This window comes from Bufo gargarizans, chromosome 5 (genome assembly GCF_014858855.1).
Source record: "Bufo gargarizans isolate SCDJY-AF-19 chromosome 5, ASM1485885v1, whole genome shotgun sequence".
In the NCBI taxonomy this organism is placed as follows: Eukaryota; Metazoa; Chordata; class Amphibia; order Anura; family Bufonidae; genus Bufo; species Bufo gargarizans.
The window spans coordinates 112,864,465-112,882,350 of record NC_058084.1 but is presented as its reverse complement, the minus strand read 5'-3'; the positions used below and the strand labels follow the sequence as shown (position 1 = coordinate 112,882,350).

Sequence of the window (17,886 nt, the reverse complement as noted above, 5' to 3'; positions counted from 1 at the left end):
GTGCCTGCATCGGTGCCCTGATTAGCAGAGCAGCGGCAGCACAGGCTTTGCTTCGGCTTTGGAGGAACGTTTGCCAAGGACGGGCCCCCCCACAGGTGAAGAGACAAATAGATGTGCTCATCTCTAGGATGGTGGTTTCTTTTTGTGGACATATTTTCCTACCCATATTCAGTTTTGTACTTATGTCTGACAACCCCTTTAATTGGGGGGACCCCCATCTCATACATATTCCGTAGAGCAGGGGTGGCCAACCGCAGCTCTTTGCCTCTTCAAGTGCGGCTCTAGTGGTGGAGCTGGGAAGCAGTCAGACTAACACACTCTCCACCCCATGCTCAGATCTCCTTTCCTGATCGGGCACCGTTGCTACGCTGTGGCTTCAGCTCGCTCTCCACTACGTCCTGACGCGCACAGTATCAGAACGTAGTAGATGGAGATGCGCACTGTGCGCATCAGGTCACAGTGGAGACTGTGTCAGACCTGCAGAGTAGCAGGTGCCTGATCAGGAGAGGTAGGAGATTTCTTAAACTTATAGTACTGAGCATGGGGGTCTGTTCTAAGAATGGGAGGTTCTGATCTGAGCATGGGGGGGTCCTGATCTCAGTATGGAGGGTCTTATCTGAGCAATGGGGGTCTGATCTGAGCATGGGGGGTCTAATCTGAGCATGGGGGGTTTAGATTTGAGCATGGGGGGGTCTGATCTGGGAGTCTAATTTGTGTTGTCTGGTCTGAGCATAGGGGGTCTGATTTGAAGTTCTGAGTTCTGATGAGGATTGGGGATCTTATCTTAGGTCAGATGTGCATTGGGGGTCTGATGAAAAATATATTTTTTCTTTTCTTTTCTGCTAATGAAAAATAAGAAAAAAGCCTTAGATCATATGAAATTATTTTTTCTCCGCTAAAACCTAGGTGCATCTTGTAGGGCGAAAAATACGGTGACTTGCGTGTAAATGTATAGCTTGTGGCTCCTGGTAGTCATACGTTGTTTTTTTCTTTTTGTGGCTCTTTGTGTCTGTAAGGTTGGCCACCCCTGCCTTAGAGCATATAATATACTTTCCATAAAAAAGTGCTGCCATTGTAGGGTGTTTTAAACCATTGGCCAGCAGCTATTTTTAAATAGAAAGTATGTTTTGTGACTGTTAGCACTGCGTACTGCCGGGGGTACAAATGTCACGAATAATGGGAAGGAACACCAGAATAACAACAGAAGGGGAAAGACAAAGAACTAGGCCTCAAGGCTAGGGAGAGAGGAATAGTCACCTCCTAGGAAACCTGTCCCTGTCAGTATGTATAGACCCTGAAGGTGGGATAACTCATACGCCAGAACCTAAACATGCCCTGAAATGCCCTAGAGGTAGTGACGGAAAGAGACTACTAGTTCCTAACCCAGGTGAACGAACCAGCGTCTCCCTGAGGCCTAGTAACAACAAGCTCAAGGGAACAACCAAATGCAATGAGCAGTACAACCTAACTTATAGAAAATGGATGAGCAGAAACACAGGAAAGGTCCACACACCAACTCTTCCAAATCCAAGCAGATAATCTTTGGAGTCAAGACCTGGATTTTAGGTTAGGGCTACACGACAACATTTGTCGTGCAACATTTTTTGTAATGATAGTCCATGGTGTCGCACTGTGACAGTCCCCCAAAAATCCATCTAAGTTGGACTTTTGTGTGACTGTTTTGTCGCAGTCACAGCATGTGACAATGCGACACAGTAGACTATAGTTACAATAAATGCCACGCAACAAATGTTATGTAGCCCTAACCTAAGTCTCATCCCCATCTTATAAAAATAGTAATAATTACCTGATTGTTGCACAGCTTGCTTTTATGTTTGCCTGCAACAGAGGTTCCTATGTTTATACCTGCATTGTAAAGGCTTGAGGGAAAGAAATGTTACATTTGTTTGTTTTCTCATTGATATTAATGTGTTATTGATGTATAACTTTCAGGGCTATAACTGGAATTGCTGTATCTTCAAATGGATCTTCAGTCTTTACAACATCACAAGGTTAGTCTATAGGTTAATTATGAGGAGTATGGTCCTCCCGTGTGCCTTGGTTTTCTCTGGACAGTCCCCCTGTTCCAGTCAGTTGCACTCCTCTGTGCCTCCGATATCTCTACTATTAGCATAACCAGCATTACATCGTCCTACTTAACTTCATTATGATCAAAAATAAATCTTAGTTTCTCGCCCATATTCATTGGGGGTACCAGGAACCGTTGGTATAGCTATGTCCTCTAGGAGGCGTTGACACTAGGCAAAAGCTGTTAGCCCCTCCCCTGGCAGCTATACCCCCTCCAGCCTGGAGAGAGAGCTTCAGTTTTAGCTTGGTGTCATAGGAGGCAAGACCTCCCTGCCGTATGCAGGACAGCTTACTTAGCCAATTCTTTCTTTTTTATTTTTCCCTTTAAGTTTGGGCAAACAGAGTCGCCTAGTCTCTCTGTTTTCCCGGGGAGCGAGGCCAGTGTCTGAGTCCCTTACCGCTCGACCGCCCCACAGAGGCAAAAGGAGGATCCAGGGCAGCCTCGCTCCCCTGCTTCCCGCCATCCAAGGGGTCACCTAGGTCCGCTAAGAAGAAGACCCTCCTGCCATACCAGACTCCTGCCACTCAGCCAGTGGCAGCAGCTGAGGAGGTGACCTCGCTGAAAGAGGTGACCTTGAGGGTCTACTTAGGCAGGAAGAAGAGAAGAGGATGAAGATGAGGTAAGTACACGGGACTAGGTAAGTATGGTTACCTTTCCCTCTTCCCCTTGGCGGCATCCCCCCCCCCCCCCTCGGTGCCAATAGGACTTAGGCACATAGGGGGTTTAATTACTTGTCCCCCGACTTCTGCCCAGTACCCCTGAAGACATGCTCCCTGTCCCCCTTGGTGCCGATGGGACTAAGCACATAGGGGGTTAATTCCTTGTCCCCCGCTTAGGCGGCCAAACAGGCAGGCAGGGGAGCAGGTGCCTGCCTGTTTTGCCGCCTGTTAATGACTCCATACGCTGCGAGGCTCTTCTGTCCCTCTGCTTCAGGAAGGTAGTATTTCACAATCGCACGTTCAGGGGCAGCGTACTTCATCGGGTGCCGCAAGGGTTAGCTCCGTTGAGCTTACAGGTGTCCCGAAGGGGGGGTGTCTTCCAGTCCTGCTTTTTTCTCCCGGCCCGCGGGGCGGGCTCCCCGAGCTGGTGTGTGAAGGGGGACACAGCAGTGCACCTCTGCCGGTCCTCTATACCCTGGCCGACCGGCAGGGTTTCCCGGTCGGCTGCACATCAAACTTTAGGCCCGGTTCGCGGCATACTAGGCCGCGATTTCCTCCCCGGATATGTGAGGGGGGGGGGGGGGCAGCGCACTGGCGCGAATTCTTCCGCCTAGCTGTCCCCCGCCCTCAGAAGCCTCTGGCACTAACCCCTGGTCTTTTTACTCCTTCTTGGCCGGCCACTTCTGCTAGGCCGGTATCGGAAGGGGACCCCCATCTAGATGCAGTGCACTTGCTATATGCAGGATTAAATCTAGCCCTATCACTGCTGGTAGATCAGACCCATGGTCTCTGTGTTCAAAATCCCTTCAGATTTAAAAAAATGAAAAATAAATAAAAAACATGCTGTTACAGACTGGATCCGTGCTCTGTTCTGGACACAGGAGCAGCAGCTGTTGGGTTGATGACTCTCCACCAGTGCAGTACAGTAAAGGACCCTGAAGGTTCCCAATCCGCCCTCCGGGGCCGTTTGGTCGATATTCCTCCACCTTCGCAATCCAACGGAGGACCTCTGACAGTTTCCAATTCACTCTCCTGGGTCGTTTGGTTCATAATTCTCCATCTGCGCATTCCAATGGAGTACCTCTGAATGTCCCAATCCACCCTCCGGGGCCACTTGGTTGAATATTCTCCACCTGCGAAATCCAGTGGAGCACCTCTGGAACTTCCCAATCCTCCCTCCGGGGTCGTTTGATTGATAAGGCACCGCCTGCGCAATCCAATGCCTGGGCCTCTGGTAGTTCCCGTTCCACCCTCCTGGGTCGTTTGATTCATTATTCTCCATCTGTGCATTCCAATGGAGTACCTCTGGATGTCCCAATCCACCCTCCGGGGTCGCTTGGTTGATCATTCTCCACCTGCGCAATCCAGTGGAGCACCTCTGGAACTTCCCAATCCACCCTCCGAGGTAGTTTGGTTGATAATGTACCGCCTGCGCAATCCGTTGGATGGGCCTCTAGAAGTTCCCATCCCACCCTTTGGGTAGTTTGATAAGTCAGTCAGTCAGTTTTGAGGGGTAAACCTACACACAAGCGGGCCACAGCAGGTCGTTTTTTTCTCCTTGAATAGACCCAGACATCAATCCGGAGCAATCTCCCAGGATTGCGTCTACGGTGGCCAGCAGTACTTGTTGTATGCATTGCCCCCTTCCATGGCGGAGTTATTGCACTTCTACGGGATACAGTACTTGCCTTATACATTCCCCTGCTATTGGTGGGCTAAGTACAATAACACGGGTTCAGTGCCGGACGTATATTTTCCCCCCTTCTGTAGGTGGCAAAATGGCCTCTCCGCTGAGTTCAGTACCTGCTGTATGCATTACCTTACATACGTGGCGTGATGACATTATCACTGGTTACAAGGTGTGCTATATGCATTACCCCCTTACTTAGGTGCAATAATTGCACTCCCCTCCCACAGGGTACAGTACTCGCCATATGCTCTAGTTCCCACCGTGGGCATTAACCCCCCCTTCACAGAGCATTCCACCTTCTTAGGTGGAATAATTGCACTACCTTGCATTCAGTCCCGACTGTCGCACTCTCTTTACATAGGTGGAGTGTTGCACATCACCGTGCTTCCTGTTGCATTACCCTCTTCCACAAGTGATCCACTAGCGGGGGAATAATTAATAATCTTATAATGCCTTGGCTTATTCCAAGTGGGACGTAGCATCAGTTGGTACCCGCGGGTGCCCGGTACTCTTCATCTAGTAGTATATGGATGCTGCAAGTGGATACGGTGGCTATTCCACATTGTATCCTTCTTTCTTTGGTGCTGGTTTTGGGCATACTTATTGTTCCTCTGCCTTCTCAGGTGGTTACCTAGCATCACCTATGTGTCCTGTGGGACCCCCCATCTCCATGGGCCTCCTCTGTTCCAGTCGGTCATGATATTGTTCGCAGCAATGTGTAGTGCATGCTCCTTTGCACATAATATGGTGAGTATGTTCTAGCGAGTCGAGTGTGTTTTCACTGACTCTATATTCTCTATTCACCACTCCCCCTTCTCTGGGAAGGTGGTTCTGCTGGCACTCTGGTTTCGCTACTACAGCGTGTTCTCCTCCACAGGTGCAGCTTACGCTAATGCTTGAGTTCGTAGTCGCTGCAGTGGGGCGTCCCCCTCAGGTAGGGGTCCTACCCTGGTGCTAGCTTTGGCAGCTGCTTCTGTTCAGCGCCCTTCCAGGTAGAGTTTTTTTTAGGGTAGCTCTACTTCTCTGGAGCAGTATGGTACATGGCTTCTACGGGATAGTCAGGCCTCCCCCTCAGTTTTTCACTGACGGGCGAGCACCAGCTACTACTGGGGGAGTGGTATTTGCGTTACCACTCCATACTAGGTTTCTTACTGCACAGCTCCTTCGTCAGGTGGGGGGACTCTTCTAGCACTGCATTTGGTGGCTTATACAGGTGGCCCCTCTGCTGGGGTATAGGCAGGGGCGTAGCTAAAGGCTCATGGGCCCTGGTGCAAGAGTTCAGCTTGGGCCCTCCTTCCCCCCCCCTAGCTAACCTAACCCCTTCTGTCCAGCCAGAGGTGTAACTTGCATACACTTTCTATAATACCAGTGTCTTATGTGGCACAAGGGTCTTTGGGCCCGGTAGCAACTGCTACCTCTGCACCCCCTATAGCTACGCCCCTGGATAGGGCTAGCAATACAATGAACTCCCCTTGCCTGGCTTCCTCCTCAGGTGGAGTTTTTTTGCACAGCCATCATATCCTGGCTATTTCTGTATAGCGCCAGTCTCAGATAGGGAATGAGCTTAGACCTAGCCTATTCCTCTCCTTCTTTCTTTTCCTCCTCGGGCTCATGATTCATAGCCACTCCGCAAGCCTTGGTAGCTTCTACGTTACTTCCTTTCTTCATCCGCAGGAAGCATGTGTCATGCTCTCCCTGTTTCTTTTTCTCCTTGGCAGGAGTTCTCACTACTTGCATGTTCCCCCCCCCCCCCCCCCCTTCCTACTCCTACCGGGGTTCTATGACAGATCTAGTGAGGGCATTCCGAAGATCCTAGTCTCTCCAGATTGGCCCTGTCGCGCCGTCCTCGTTCTCCTTCTAGAAGACATCCCTTGGTCACTGCACTCAGAGACTACCTTTTTTCTCAGGGTCCGGTCTTCCATCAGCATTTAAGGTCTCTTCGTTTAACGGCGTGGCTATGGAAACCGGTTTTTTCGCCGGACGTCATCCGCACTATGATTCAGGCCAGGAATCCTGCATCACCCAGGATCCATTATAGGACCTGGAGGTCCTTCCTGGGCTTCTGTGAAGGCCGGGGCATTTCCCCCATTCGTTTTTTTTTTTTTTTTTTTTTCTCTCCCCACGGTCCTGTCCTTCTACAATCAGGGTTGGACCTTGGATTAGCCCTTCGTGCCTTGAAGGGTCAGGTTTCGGCATCTTCTGCCATGGGGGACACAGCTTTTCCAGAGTCTTCTGGGCCACAAAAACCTTCTTTCAGGTACTAGCCCATACGGTTCTTCCGTACCGTCCTCCTCTACCGCCTTGGGATCTGAGTATAGTCTTTTCGGCGCTCCAGACTTCTCCTTTGAGCCCTTGCAGGAGCTCTCACTCCGACTCCTGTCCTGGAAGATAGTTACAAGAAAATACTATCACATCCATCTGATGGGTGTCTGAGTGCTGGTTTTGGGCATACTTATTGTTCCTCTGCCTTCTCAGGTGGTTACCTAGCATCACCTATGTGTCCTGTGGGACCCCCCATCTCCATGGGCCTCCTCTGTTCCAGTCGGTCATGATATTGTTCGCAGCAATGTGTAGTGCATGCTCCTTTGCACATAATATGGTGAGTATGTTCTAGCGAGTCGAGTGTGTTTTCACTGACTCTATATTCTCTATTCACCACTCCCCCTTCTCTGGGAAGGTGGTTCTGCTGGCACTCTGGTTTCGCTACTACAGCGTGTTCTCCTCCACAGGTGCAGCTTACGCTAATGCTTGAGTTCGTAGTCGCTGCAGTGGGGCGTCCCCCTCAGGTAGGGGTCCTACCCTGGTGCTAGCTTTGGCAGCTGCTTCTGTTCAGCGCCCTTCCAGGTAGAGTTTTTTTTAGGGTAGCTCTACTTCTCTGGAGCAGTATGGTACATGGCTTCTACGGGATAGTCAGGCCTCCCCCTCAGTTTTTCACTGACGGGCGAGCACCAGCTACTACTGGGGGAGTGGTATTTGCGTTACCACTCCATACTAGGTTTCTTACTGCACAGCTCCTTCGTCAGGTGGGGGGACTCTTCTAGCACTGCATTTGGTGGCTTATACAGGTGGCCCCTCTGCTGGGGTATAGGCAGGGGCGTAGCTAAAGGCTCATGGGCCCTGGTGCAAGAGTTCAGCTTGGGCCCTCCTTCCCCCCCCCTAGCTAACCTAACCCCTTCTGTCCAGCCAGAGGTGTAACTTGCATACACTTTCTATAATACCAGTGTCTTATGTGGCACAAGGGTCTTTGGGCCCGGTAGCAACTGCTACCTCTGCACCCCCTATAGCTACGCCCCTGGATAGGGCTAGCAATACAATGAACTCCCCTTGCCTGGCTTCCTCCTCAGGTGGAGTTTTTTTGCACAGCCATCATATCCTGGCTATTTCTGTATAGCGCCAGTCTCAGATAGGGAATGAGCTTAGACCTAGCCTATTCCTCTCCTTCTTTCTTTTCCTCCTCGGGCTCATGATTCATAGCCACTCCGCAAGCCTTGGTAGCTTCTACGTTACTTCCTTTCTTCATCCGCAGGAAGCATGTGTCATGCTCTCCCTGTTTCTTTTTCTCCTTGGCAGGAGTTCTCACTACTTGCATGTTCCCCCCCCCCCCCCCCCTTCCTACTCCTACCGGGGTTCTATGACAGATCTAGTGAGGGCATTCCGAAGATCCTAGTCTCTCCAGATTGGCCCTGTCGCGCCGTCCTCGTTCTCCTTCTAGAAGACATCCCTTGGTCACTGCACTCAGAGACTACCTTTTTTCTCAGGGTCCGGTCTTCCATCAGCATTTAAGGTCTCTTCGTTTAACGGCGTGGCTATGGAAACCGGTTTTTCGCCGGACGTCATCCGCACTATGATTCAGGCCAGGAATCCTGCATCACCCAGGATCCATTATAGGACCTGGAGGTCCTTCCTGGGCTTCTGTGAAGGCCGGGGCATTTCCCCCATTCGTTTTTTTTTTTTTTTTTTTTTCTCTCCCCACGGTCCTGTCCTTCTACAATCAGGGTTGGACCTTGGATTAGCCCTTCGTGCCTTGAAGGGTCAGGTTTCGGCATCTTCTGCCATGGGGGACACAGCTTTTCCAGAGTCTTCTGGGCCACAAAAACCTTCTTTCAGGTACTAGCCCATACGGTTCTTCCGTACCGTCCTCCTCTACCGCCTTGGGATCTGAGTATAGTCTTTTCGGCGCTCCAGACTTCTCCTTTGAGCCCTTGCAGGAGCTCTCACTCCGACTCCTGTCCTGGAAGATAGTTACAAGAAAATACTATCACATCCATCTGATGGGTGTCTGAGTTGGCGGCGCTCTCTTACAGAGAAGCCTTTCAGGTTTTTTCACAAGGATAAGGCGGTTCTCCGGCCCATTCCTTCTTCTCCCGAAGGTGGTCTCTGACTTTCAGATCAATGAGACATTGCCCTTCCCTCACTGTCCCTCTGCTTTTACCCTAAAGGAAGGGTGTTACACCATTTGGATGTTCTCAGGGCTCTGAAGATTATAGCAGCCTCCAGTTCCTTCCGGCGTACGGTCTCCCCTTTTTTGTCATTCTGGGAGGTGCTTGCAAGGGATTGGTGGCCTCCACGGTGGCAATCGCACTTTGGATTTGGGCTGCATTTACGGAGGCACACCGCTTTAGGGGCAGGTCCCGTCCTTAACTGTCACTGCTCACTCCTCCAGATCTTGAGCTCGGAGGAATCACGCTTCGGCTGCACAGTTGTGTGAGGCAGCTTCTTGGTCCTCCTGACGCACATTAAAAATTCTACCAGATGCTTACTTGTGCATCGGCGGACGCTGTCTTGGGCTGCGTGGTCTTGCAGACGGCAGTTCTTAGATGCCTGCAGGGACGCTTGCTTCCGTGGGTCTGTGGTCCCCCCTGTGGACTGCGTTTGGACATCCCACGGTTCCTGTGTCCCCCAATGAATATGGGCGAGAAAAGGAGATTATTGTATCACTTACCAGTAAAATCTTTCTCGCTCTTCATTGGGGGACAGTATTTTTGTTCGACCACAGCTGCGGCAGTTGCTGGTTAGAACCCCGTTGTTGGTTCCTTGGCATTGTTGGTGTTGCACGTTTTTTTTGTTGGTTTACTTGCCTCTCCTACCGCTTGTACACAAACTGAAGCTCTCTCTCCAGGCTGGAGGGGATATAGCTGCCAGGGGAGGGGCTAACAGCTTTTGCCTAGTGTCAACGCCTCCTAGAGGACATAGCTATACCAACGAACCGCTGTGTCCCCCAATGAAGAGCGAGAAAGAGATTTTACTGGTAAGTTATACAAAAATCTCCTTTTTTATGACCCAGGTAAACCATAGGTCAGATCTCTAAAACATTGCTTCTGAAATTGTATGACTCCCACACTGGTCAGGAGCTGCTGGGTTGGCAGTTTTTAGAGTCTGTCTGGGATTACATGAGGAGACAGTAGAATTTGAGCAAGCCTATATCCACACAAGATCTGTGATTAGTTCTCCAAGATGTTTGTAACAACCTCTCTACCAGGTTCCTTCAAAAGCTGTGTGTAAGTGTACCTAGAAGAACTGATGCTGTTTTGAAGGCAAAGGCTGGTCACACCAAATATTGTACATAGAATCACAGTTCAGATCCAACCACCTTCCAAAAACATTAAATTGATATAAATCTGTGGGGGTGTATTGCCTCCTTTTTAAAGTATATGACTTTTCCTCCTGCAAATTTCACACAAACCCACCCACTGAGAAAGTTAATCTTTGTGACACACACCATCCTGGCTAATAGATATTTAGTGCTGCCAATAGACCAGAAGAGTTGTGACAGATGGCTGCTTGAGAAAGGGGGCTTGCCCCTAAAATATTGCAGGTTACATGAATCACACATGGTCCATCTCTGTGGTCAGTCAAGCTGCTGTGTAGGTTGTGTTGCTGCTTTGAATGGACTAAAGGATTTTATGCAACATCTAAAGGACTGTTGTGATTATACTGTCTCATTTACTATTGTATATGGAAATATTTGATAAAGAAAAGAGGTTTTCAATACAAGCGTTCCTTGCTGTCTGCTGAATGTGACGGAAGGCTGGACATGACACACACAACTTCCACAATTCCAGGCACACACACATGAATGCGGCATATAATTCCAGCGCCTTTGTTTAGGTCGGATAGTGTTAAAATGGGTATTCCTTCTCATCTCACAAAATGATGGCTATGCCACCACTCTATGATCAGTGGTAGTACCACCTCTGAGATCTTCACCAATCTTGCAAATAAAGGGCCACGTGGCTGGGCAGGGAGCTGCAGCCAGCCCTATTCATTTGAATGGAGCTGTGCTGGAATTTCAGGTAGCCAGGACGCCGATGCGGAGGGACAGACCCTGAAGAGACCACAGTGCTGAGACAGGACTTCAGCCCCTTCCTCTATGTACTCAGGGTCAGTGGGGGTCCCAGAGTATATGGGATATCCTGGTGATATGCCATCCCTTTATCAGATGGAAATATTTCTAAGCTTTTCAGGATTCTATTGGAGCCACCAACTGGGGGCCTGTGTAATGTACTTGTGTTCCAGCTGAATCGTGAATAGAAGCCTTGTTTTATGCTAAATGTATGAACGCACAGTCATTTTTTGCAGATTCAACTTTGAAGATGTTCTCCACAAGTCAGAAGTCTTTGCAGAGGAGTGTGTCGTTCTCTAATATGGTAAATGGTCACAGATATGCAGCTGATATCAGTAGCAGAGTAGCCCTATAAAAACTGCAAAGGGAATTATTAAAGAGGTTTTTAAAAAATCACCATGAAGTGGCTGATAAAACTGCTGTAAACTCCACCTGCTTCCCCACTATGTTATCACGGTGCATCACATGTCGACCAGCCTCTTAAATCCACTGAGGGTAGTTACCGGCTGCTGCAGTGACGTCCACCGTCACCAGAGAGGGGGAAACTACAAGAACGTTATTTTATTTATATTTTTTAAGCTATATTAAAATTATTTTAGACTGGTTACACTAGATATTTTACACAATGGTAACACTGGATGGCTAGTATAATGAGAATGACTTTGGGTCCATTCACACATCCGTAGTGCATTGCGGATCTGCAATACACCCGGCCGGCACCCCCATAGAACTGCCTATTCTTGTCTGCGTTTGCGGACAAGAATAGGACATGTTCTATTTTTTTTTCCAGAGCCGCGGACTGGAAGATCGGGGGCACGTTCCGGAAATACGGATGCGGAGAGCACATAGTGTGCTCTCCGCATCCATTCCGTCCCCATAGAGAATAAAATGGGTACGCACCCGTTCTGCAATTTTCAGAACTGATGCGGACCCATTATACGGACGTGTGAATGGAGCCTTATTCTTTTCAGTAGTAATTGCCCTAAATGGTATACTATTGGGGGTCATTTATCAAACTGGTATAAAGTAGAACTTGCTTAGTTGCCCATAGCAATCAATCAGATTCCACCTTTCATTTCAAACAGCTTATTTTGGAAAATGAAAGGTGGAATCCGATCGGTTGCTTTGGGCAACTAAGCAAGTTCTACTTTATACCAGTTTGATAAATGACCCTCCAATTTTTTGTTTTTTGTAAAATCGCTGATGTACCTGTGCCATCCACTTTAGAAATGTTCCTGCCCACTATGTTAGTGAAGTGTTAAACATCACCAGGGTGGCTTTCTCCGCATTTGTAACCGGGAGCGATTACTCTGGCACTCCACATCATCCAAGTCTGCAGGGGGCATGTCTCTGACTGCTGCCCATTGTAGTCACAAATCACAGCTCTGCCCTAATGGAGCTGAGCTAGAAAGTAGTCAAGGAGCAAGTACTGAGGAAAATCGATACCAGGCAACCCTGCCCTGTAGACACTAACTTACATATCATTTCTGAGCTTCTGACTGGAGGATTACGTTAAAAAGGACCTGACCCCTCTCCTCACATGGCTTCATTATTAACTACTTGTATTCCCCATGTAATAACCTTTCTGGAGCATCTATTCTTATGACTCTATCATGTACCATTCCTTTATTGTTCCTGCTAGAAGTGGTGAATGAATGGTTAGAAGTTTGCAATAAAGGTCTAGATAGGTGTTACCATTTGGGGGTGTCCCTGCACAGTCTGACACTGGCAGCACTGATGGGATAGTGGCAGACTGTGCAGGGACACACCCTCAACTGGAAACACCCAACTGCACCTTCATTGCAAACTGCCAGCAATTCATTCATAACTTCAAGCACATGGGGGGATGCAAGTAGTTGCTAAAAACAGACATGTCAGGAGAGGGGGCAGGTCCTGTTTAGGCTTCGGGCAGTGGCTTGATGTTTTGGACTATGAGTTGTTTAACCGTGATTAGAATGTACCCGTTAGTATTAGACCATCTGGTTATTCTTCCATTGTTGGGGTCAGTTCACACGTCCGTAGGTGTTTTGCAGATCTGCAAAACACGGAATCCGGCAGTGTGCATTCCGCATTTCACGGACCGCACATCGCCGGCACTATAATAGAAAATGCCTTTTCTCGCCCAGTTTCCTTGGGGGACACAGAAGACCTTGGGTATAGCTCATCTCCCTAGGAGGCGTGACACTAAGTGAAAACTGTTAAGCCCCTCCTCCACAGCTATACCCTCAGCCTGGAGAGAGAGACTGCCAGTTTTTGCTTAGTGTCCAAGGAGGCAAGACACTCCCTGCTACTGCAGGGCTGTTTTCTCCTGTTTAGTTTTAGTTTTGCTTTTTACTTTTTTTCTTTTCTTTTTCTTCAGATCATCAGGGACAACAGAGACGCACTAGACCTCTCTGTTTCTCCCGGGGTTGAGCTGCGCCAGTGCCGGCATCCGCACTGCTGCCTCCCCCACAGAAGACAAGGTGGACCAGGGCAGCCTAGCTCCCCTGCATCCCGCCAGCGTAAGGGTCGCCCGCACGCCAAGTCCCTCTTCCAGCGTCCTGCCACTACGGTGCCAGTAGCTGAAGGGGCGACCCTGCTGGAACAGACCGAGGGTGAAGACGGCTATGGTGAGAGATTGGCTTCTCCAGCCCTACGTCCCCCCCCTCACCCCTCACCCCACCCCGGTCTCCTGCGTGCCTGACCCCCATACTGGGCCTCTGGACCCTTCTGTCCCTGCTAGACTAGGCTGGCCCCTGGGCTGCCGCAGGGCGACATTCTGCTCCCTCTCTCCTGGTCTCCATAGGACATTAGCACCTTCTCTCTGCAAGAAGGATGCCTAGGGAGCTGCAGAGGTCCGCACCTAGCTGCCCCTGACGGAGGGGTTATGCAGGCTTCCCACCCTCACTGGCACCCGGTCTCAGGTCTCCCTCTCTTACCGGCCACTGCTTCAGGGCCAGGGGGCCCGCGCCTTGCTGCCCCTGACCCTCCTCTACCCTCATGGGCACCGGTCCAAGGGCAAGGTGGTTGTGGCTGCCGGCCATATGGTGCAGTGAAATGGCTGCCGGGCGCAGGGTCCTCGCTTCCGGGCTGCGGGGTGGGCACCCGCGGCCTGCAAATGAGCGCTATGCTTCAAGCCCCCGGCCGACCGTCGGAACATTCCGGTCGGCCGGGCGCAGCGAAATCAGGGTCCCCGGCTCTTCCGGCCTGCGGGGTGGGCATCCGCGGCCGGTATGTGCAGGCGCCGCTCCGTAGGCCCGGCCGGTATTTGAATACTGTGCGGCCCCGGTCAGCCGGGCGCCGCTACAAATTTAGGCCCCGGCTTCACGGCCTGCTAGGCCGCAAAATTCCGGCCTCTGTTGGAGGGGGCTGGAACTTCTCCAGGCGCGAATTCTTCGCGCCTGGAGGTTCCCCCGCCCCCAGGGGATCGCAGCGCCGCCCCCCAGGCCGGATCCCTGTTAACCCTTTGGGTACAGGCCGGCTTCGGATGGGCCTGTGTGGCTGCCCCCCCCCTTTTTTTCCCTGCTTCTCAGGGATTCTGTGCCCCTATAGGTGGCTCACCTTTCTGCCTCAGTGAGGCTGTTATAATAATAAAAAATAAAAAAATAAAAAAAAATATATATATATATTATTTATTTATCTATTATATATACCTTGTGGGCTGCGCAGGACGCTGCAGCCTGATCTCAGTAGTGCTGCCTGTATACATGCCCCCCTTCCATAGGCGGCATGTCGCGCTCCCCGGCTGCGGCGCTGCCAGGGTCATTTTCCCCTTCTAGGCGTTTTTCTTGCCCTCTTCCGCGATACGGCGCTGGTCAAGTGCATGCGGCCCTTTCTGTAGGCAGGATTCGTCACCCTCTCCAGTTATGACGCCTGCCATGTGCAGGACCCCCCTCCTCGGCGGGATACTGCACTCTCCCTGGCTGCGGGTTGGCCTTGTGCATGAACCCCTCTTCATTGGCAGACTACGGCAGTTTCTCCGGATACGGTGCTGGCCATGTGCACGGCCCCCTTCCACAAGTGGGACGCTGCCTCTCACTGGTTTCGTTGCCGATGATGTGCATGACCCCCATCATTCTTAAGCGGAATACTGCACTCACCGGATACGGTGCTGGCCATGTGCACGACCCCCTTCCATAGGTGGAACGCTGCACTCTCACTGGATTCGCTGCTGACCATGTGCGTGACCCCCTTCCATAGGCGGAACGCTACACTTGTGCGTCGCTGACGCCCATAGGCATGGCTCCCTTCCGTGGACGGCATTCGGCACTCTCACTGGATTCACTGCCAGCCATGTGCATGACCGCTTTTCCATAGGCGGTACGATGCGCTCTCATTGGATTCGTTGCCGGCCTTGGGCATGCCTCCTTCCCTGTGGCGGCATACATACACTCCCTCGGTCGGTGGTTGTTCTCTAACCGGTACGTTGTTGGCCATGTGCATGAACCCCATACGTGGCGGGGTGCTTGCACTCTCACTGGATCCGCTGCCGGCCGTATGCATGACCACTCTTCCGTGGGCGGTGTACGCACTCTCACTGGTTTCGCTGCCGGCCATGGGCATGCCTCCTTCAGGTGACATACACACATTCTCACCGACTGCTCGCACTCTCCCTGGATGCGATGCTGGCCATGTGCATGACCCCCCCCCCCCCCCCCCCCACTTTTTTCTGGGCGGCATACTACACTCTCACCGGATACGTTGCTGGCCTTGAGCATGGCCCTCTAACATGGGTGGAACGTTTACGCTCCCATTGTATACGGTGCTGGCCTTGTGCGTGACCACCCCTCATTCCTGGGCGGAAATTTGCACGCTCACGAGGTTCAAGGCTGTTCTTGTATGTGCTGTGTTGGACTTGCACATGTTTCCCTTTATTAGCGGAGTTGTTACACTCTCACGAAATTTCGGTGTTGGGTGGATTGTTGCACACTCACTTAATGCTAGGATAGCCCTGTGCATGTCCCCCTTTCACTAGGTGGACTTCCTGCTGGATACTGTGTGGCTATGTGCATGGCCCCCTTCTGGGCGAAGTATGGTACGCCCTACTTCTCTGACGTAGGTACGACCTTGGGCATCACCCCCCTTTTTGGGGCGGGCCTTTGCACTCTTACAGACTACAGTTTGCCAGGTACATTTCCCCCCTTTCGGGGCGGTCAGTTTGCGTTCCATCGCATAAAATACTAGTCTTGTGCATAACTCTTTTTCAGTTTGCACTTTGCACTTCCGTAGATTCTGTGGCGCTCTGTGGCTGGCCCTCTTCGCTGAGTGATATTTTTGCAGTGAGCGGACGCTCTCGTGCGTTGTTCGGGCCGCGTATGCCTCCTCGTTCCGTAGGTGGGTTGGCCTCACTGCTTACGGGGCTACTCGTACGTATGCCTCCTTTCCTCCTGCGACATATTTATTATCTTGGGAGTCGGTGGTTGCAGCAAGACTTGCATTATTCTCTTCAGAGATCATTCTGTCCACCTGTGTGAGCCTCAGGTGTTGTCCAATGAACAACAAATGAATACCTTTTATATATATAAGTAAACGGGCTCTACCTGCTCGCTACTGCACCGAGCTGGGCGGTGCTCATTCATTTCGTTGGCCCTTCCGCCCGGGGAGTGTTCGTGGTTCCTAGATACGTACCCATTCGTCCTCCCGTGGCATTGTTTCCCTGCGCTGGTGGTTACATGGTCGAGAGTGCTGTCTGCAGCGCCCGTCGCATTCTATGTTGGCTCTGGCGGGACTACAGTCCCCTCACCTACTACTATTTCCTCCTCTGCGAGTGCGGTGTGGTATGATTCTTTCCGGTTGGCGCCCTCGGCGTTCAGTCTGCTCTGCTACCAGGTTCGGCCACTCTTCTTGGGAAGGTCATCCAACTTCTCTTGGGTGCTCGCTTACCCAGGTCCGGAGGACCTCCACCTTGGGTTCTTCAGGGTATTCGCCTTCTGCGAGGCGGTGAACCGGGCGTCTCAGTGTAGCGGGGTTCTGCCTTTGAGCTGTCCTATGGCTTCTCTGTTACCCACTCCTCCTTTCGTTTGGAGGGTGTTATGCCGGCCTCTTTCTCGACTGCCTTTTCTCGCCGTCTCTGTTTGGCTCCCACTCGGTACGGATCACTCCGAATGTGGCTTCTGTTCCGGCCACGCTTCAGAGGCTGTTCCTTCACTGCCCTCCCCTCTGGGGAGAGCATGGTTGTTCATGTTGATGGTTCTGGTGTTCCTTTTGGCCTCGTACTGTCCCCCTTGTTCAAACTGGCTGTACTTGCTGTGTGCCTATTTACCGGGTCTACCGCGTTCTGTCCTCCCGCTGGGTGCAGATTGCGTTTTTTCCATTCTAGGCAACGTTTCTGCTATGGACTTACCTTCTCGGTAACTTGGGAGGACTACCATTTAGTCAAGATTGTCTTTAGATCCCCCACACCGGGACTGTAGTCCGTCTTCCTGTGGTGGCTACATCGGCTTGGGCTTTAGCCTGTCTTGTACTGGCATCTGGCGGTTGCTGGACGGACCCTTTGGTCCCTGTCTGTCTGTCCTTCTGCTCCCCCACTCCGGTGGATACGGAACACCTTTGTTCGGGGCCGACGGGACCAGTTCTACGACCGTTCTGCCCGGGTTACTGGTCTGCGCCTGTTCATTGGGTTTTCGCCCGCTTGCCCAGGCGACTATTGTGGGCTCGCTAGTGTCACTCCTGGCCGTGTTTTCGTCCAGGATCTGTGGTAGGAATTAGGGCTTTCCTTGGGGTTCTGTGGGAAGCTGGGCGTTCCCCCACTCTGCCTTTCTCTCTCCATGGTTCTGTCTTTCTCCAGTCCGGCCTGGACCTGGGACTGGGACTCTGTTGCTTGAAGTATCAGTGTCTGCGCTGTCCTTCCTCTTTCAGCGTTCCCCGCCCCTCTGGGCCTGTCAGGACCTTCTTCCGTGGAGCGGCTCTTGGTTTCCTTTTGTACTGCCCTCCGGTACCGCCCTGGGAACTACATACTGGGCTCTTGGCACTCCAATCTTTCCCTTGGAACCGTTACAGCAGTTCTCTCTACTCCTTCTGTCCTGTACGGTTGTGTTTCTGTAGTCATCGTGTCTATGACGGGTGCCTGAGTGGCGGCCCTTCTTGTTCCGAGCCTTCTGTCTTTCCCCAGGACAGGGCTGTTCTC

General features: G+C 51.4%; 1 protein-coding gene across 1 annotated transcript in view; it reads left to right on the top strand.

The window, feature by feature from the left end:
* The window catches only part of NSMAF (neutral sphingomyelinase activation associated factor), a 102,389-nt gene that overhangs the window by 60,819 nt on the left and 23,684 nt on the right, over window positions 1-17,886 (top strand). The window contains exons 23-24 of the mRNA XM_044293317.1: window positions 1,954-2,012; window positions 11,018-11,085. Of these exons, the coding sequence (XP_044149252.1) occupies window positions 1,954-2,012; window positions 11,018-11,085 (127 nt within the window). The remainder of the gene's footprint in view (window positions 1-1,953; window positions 2,013-11,017; window positions 11,086-17,886) is intronic.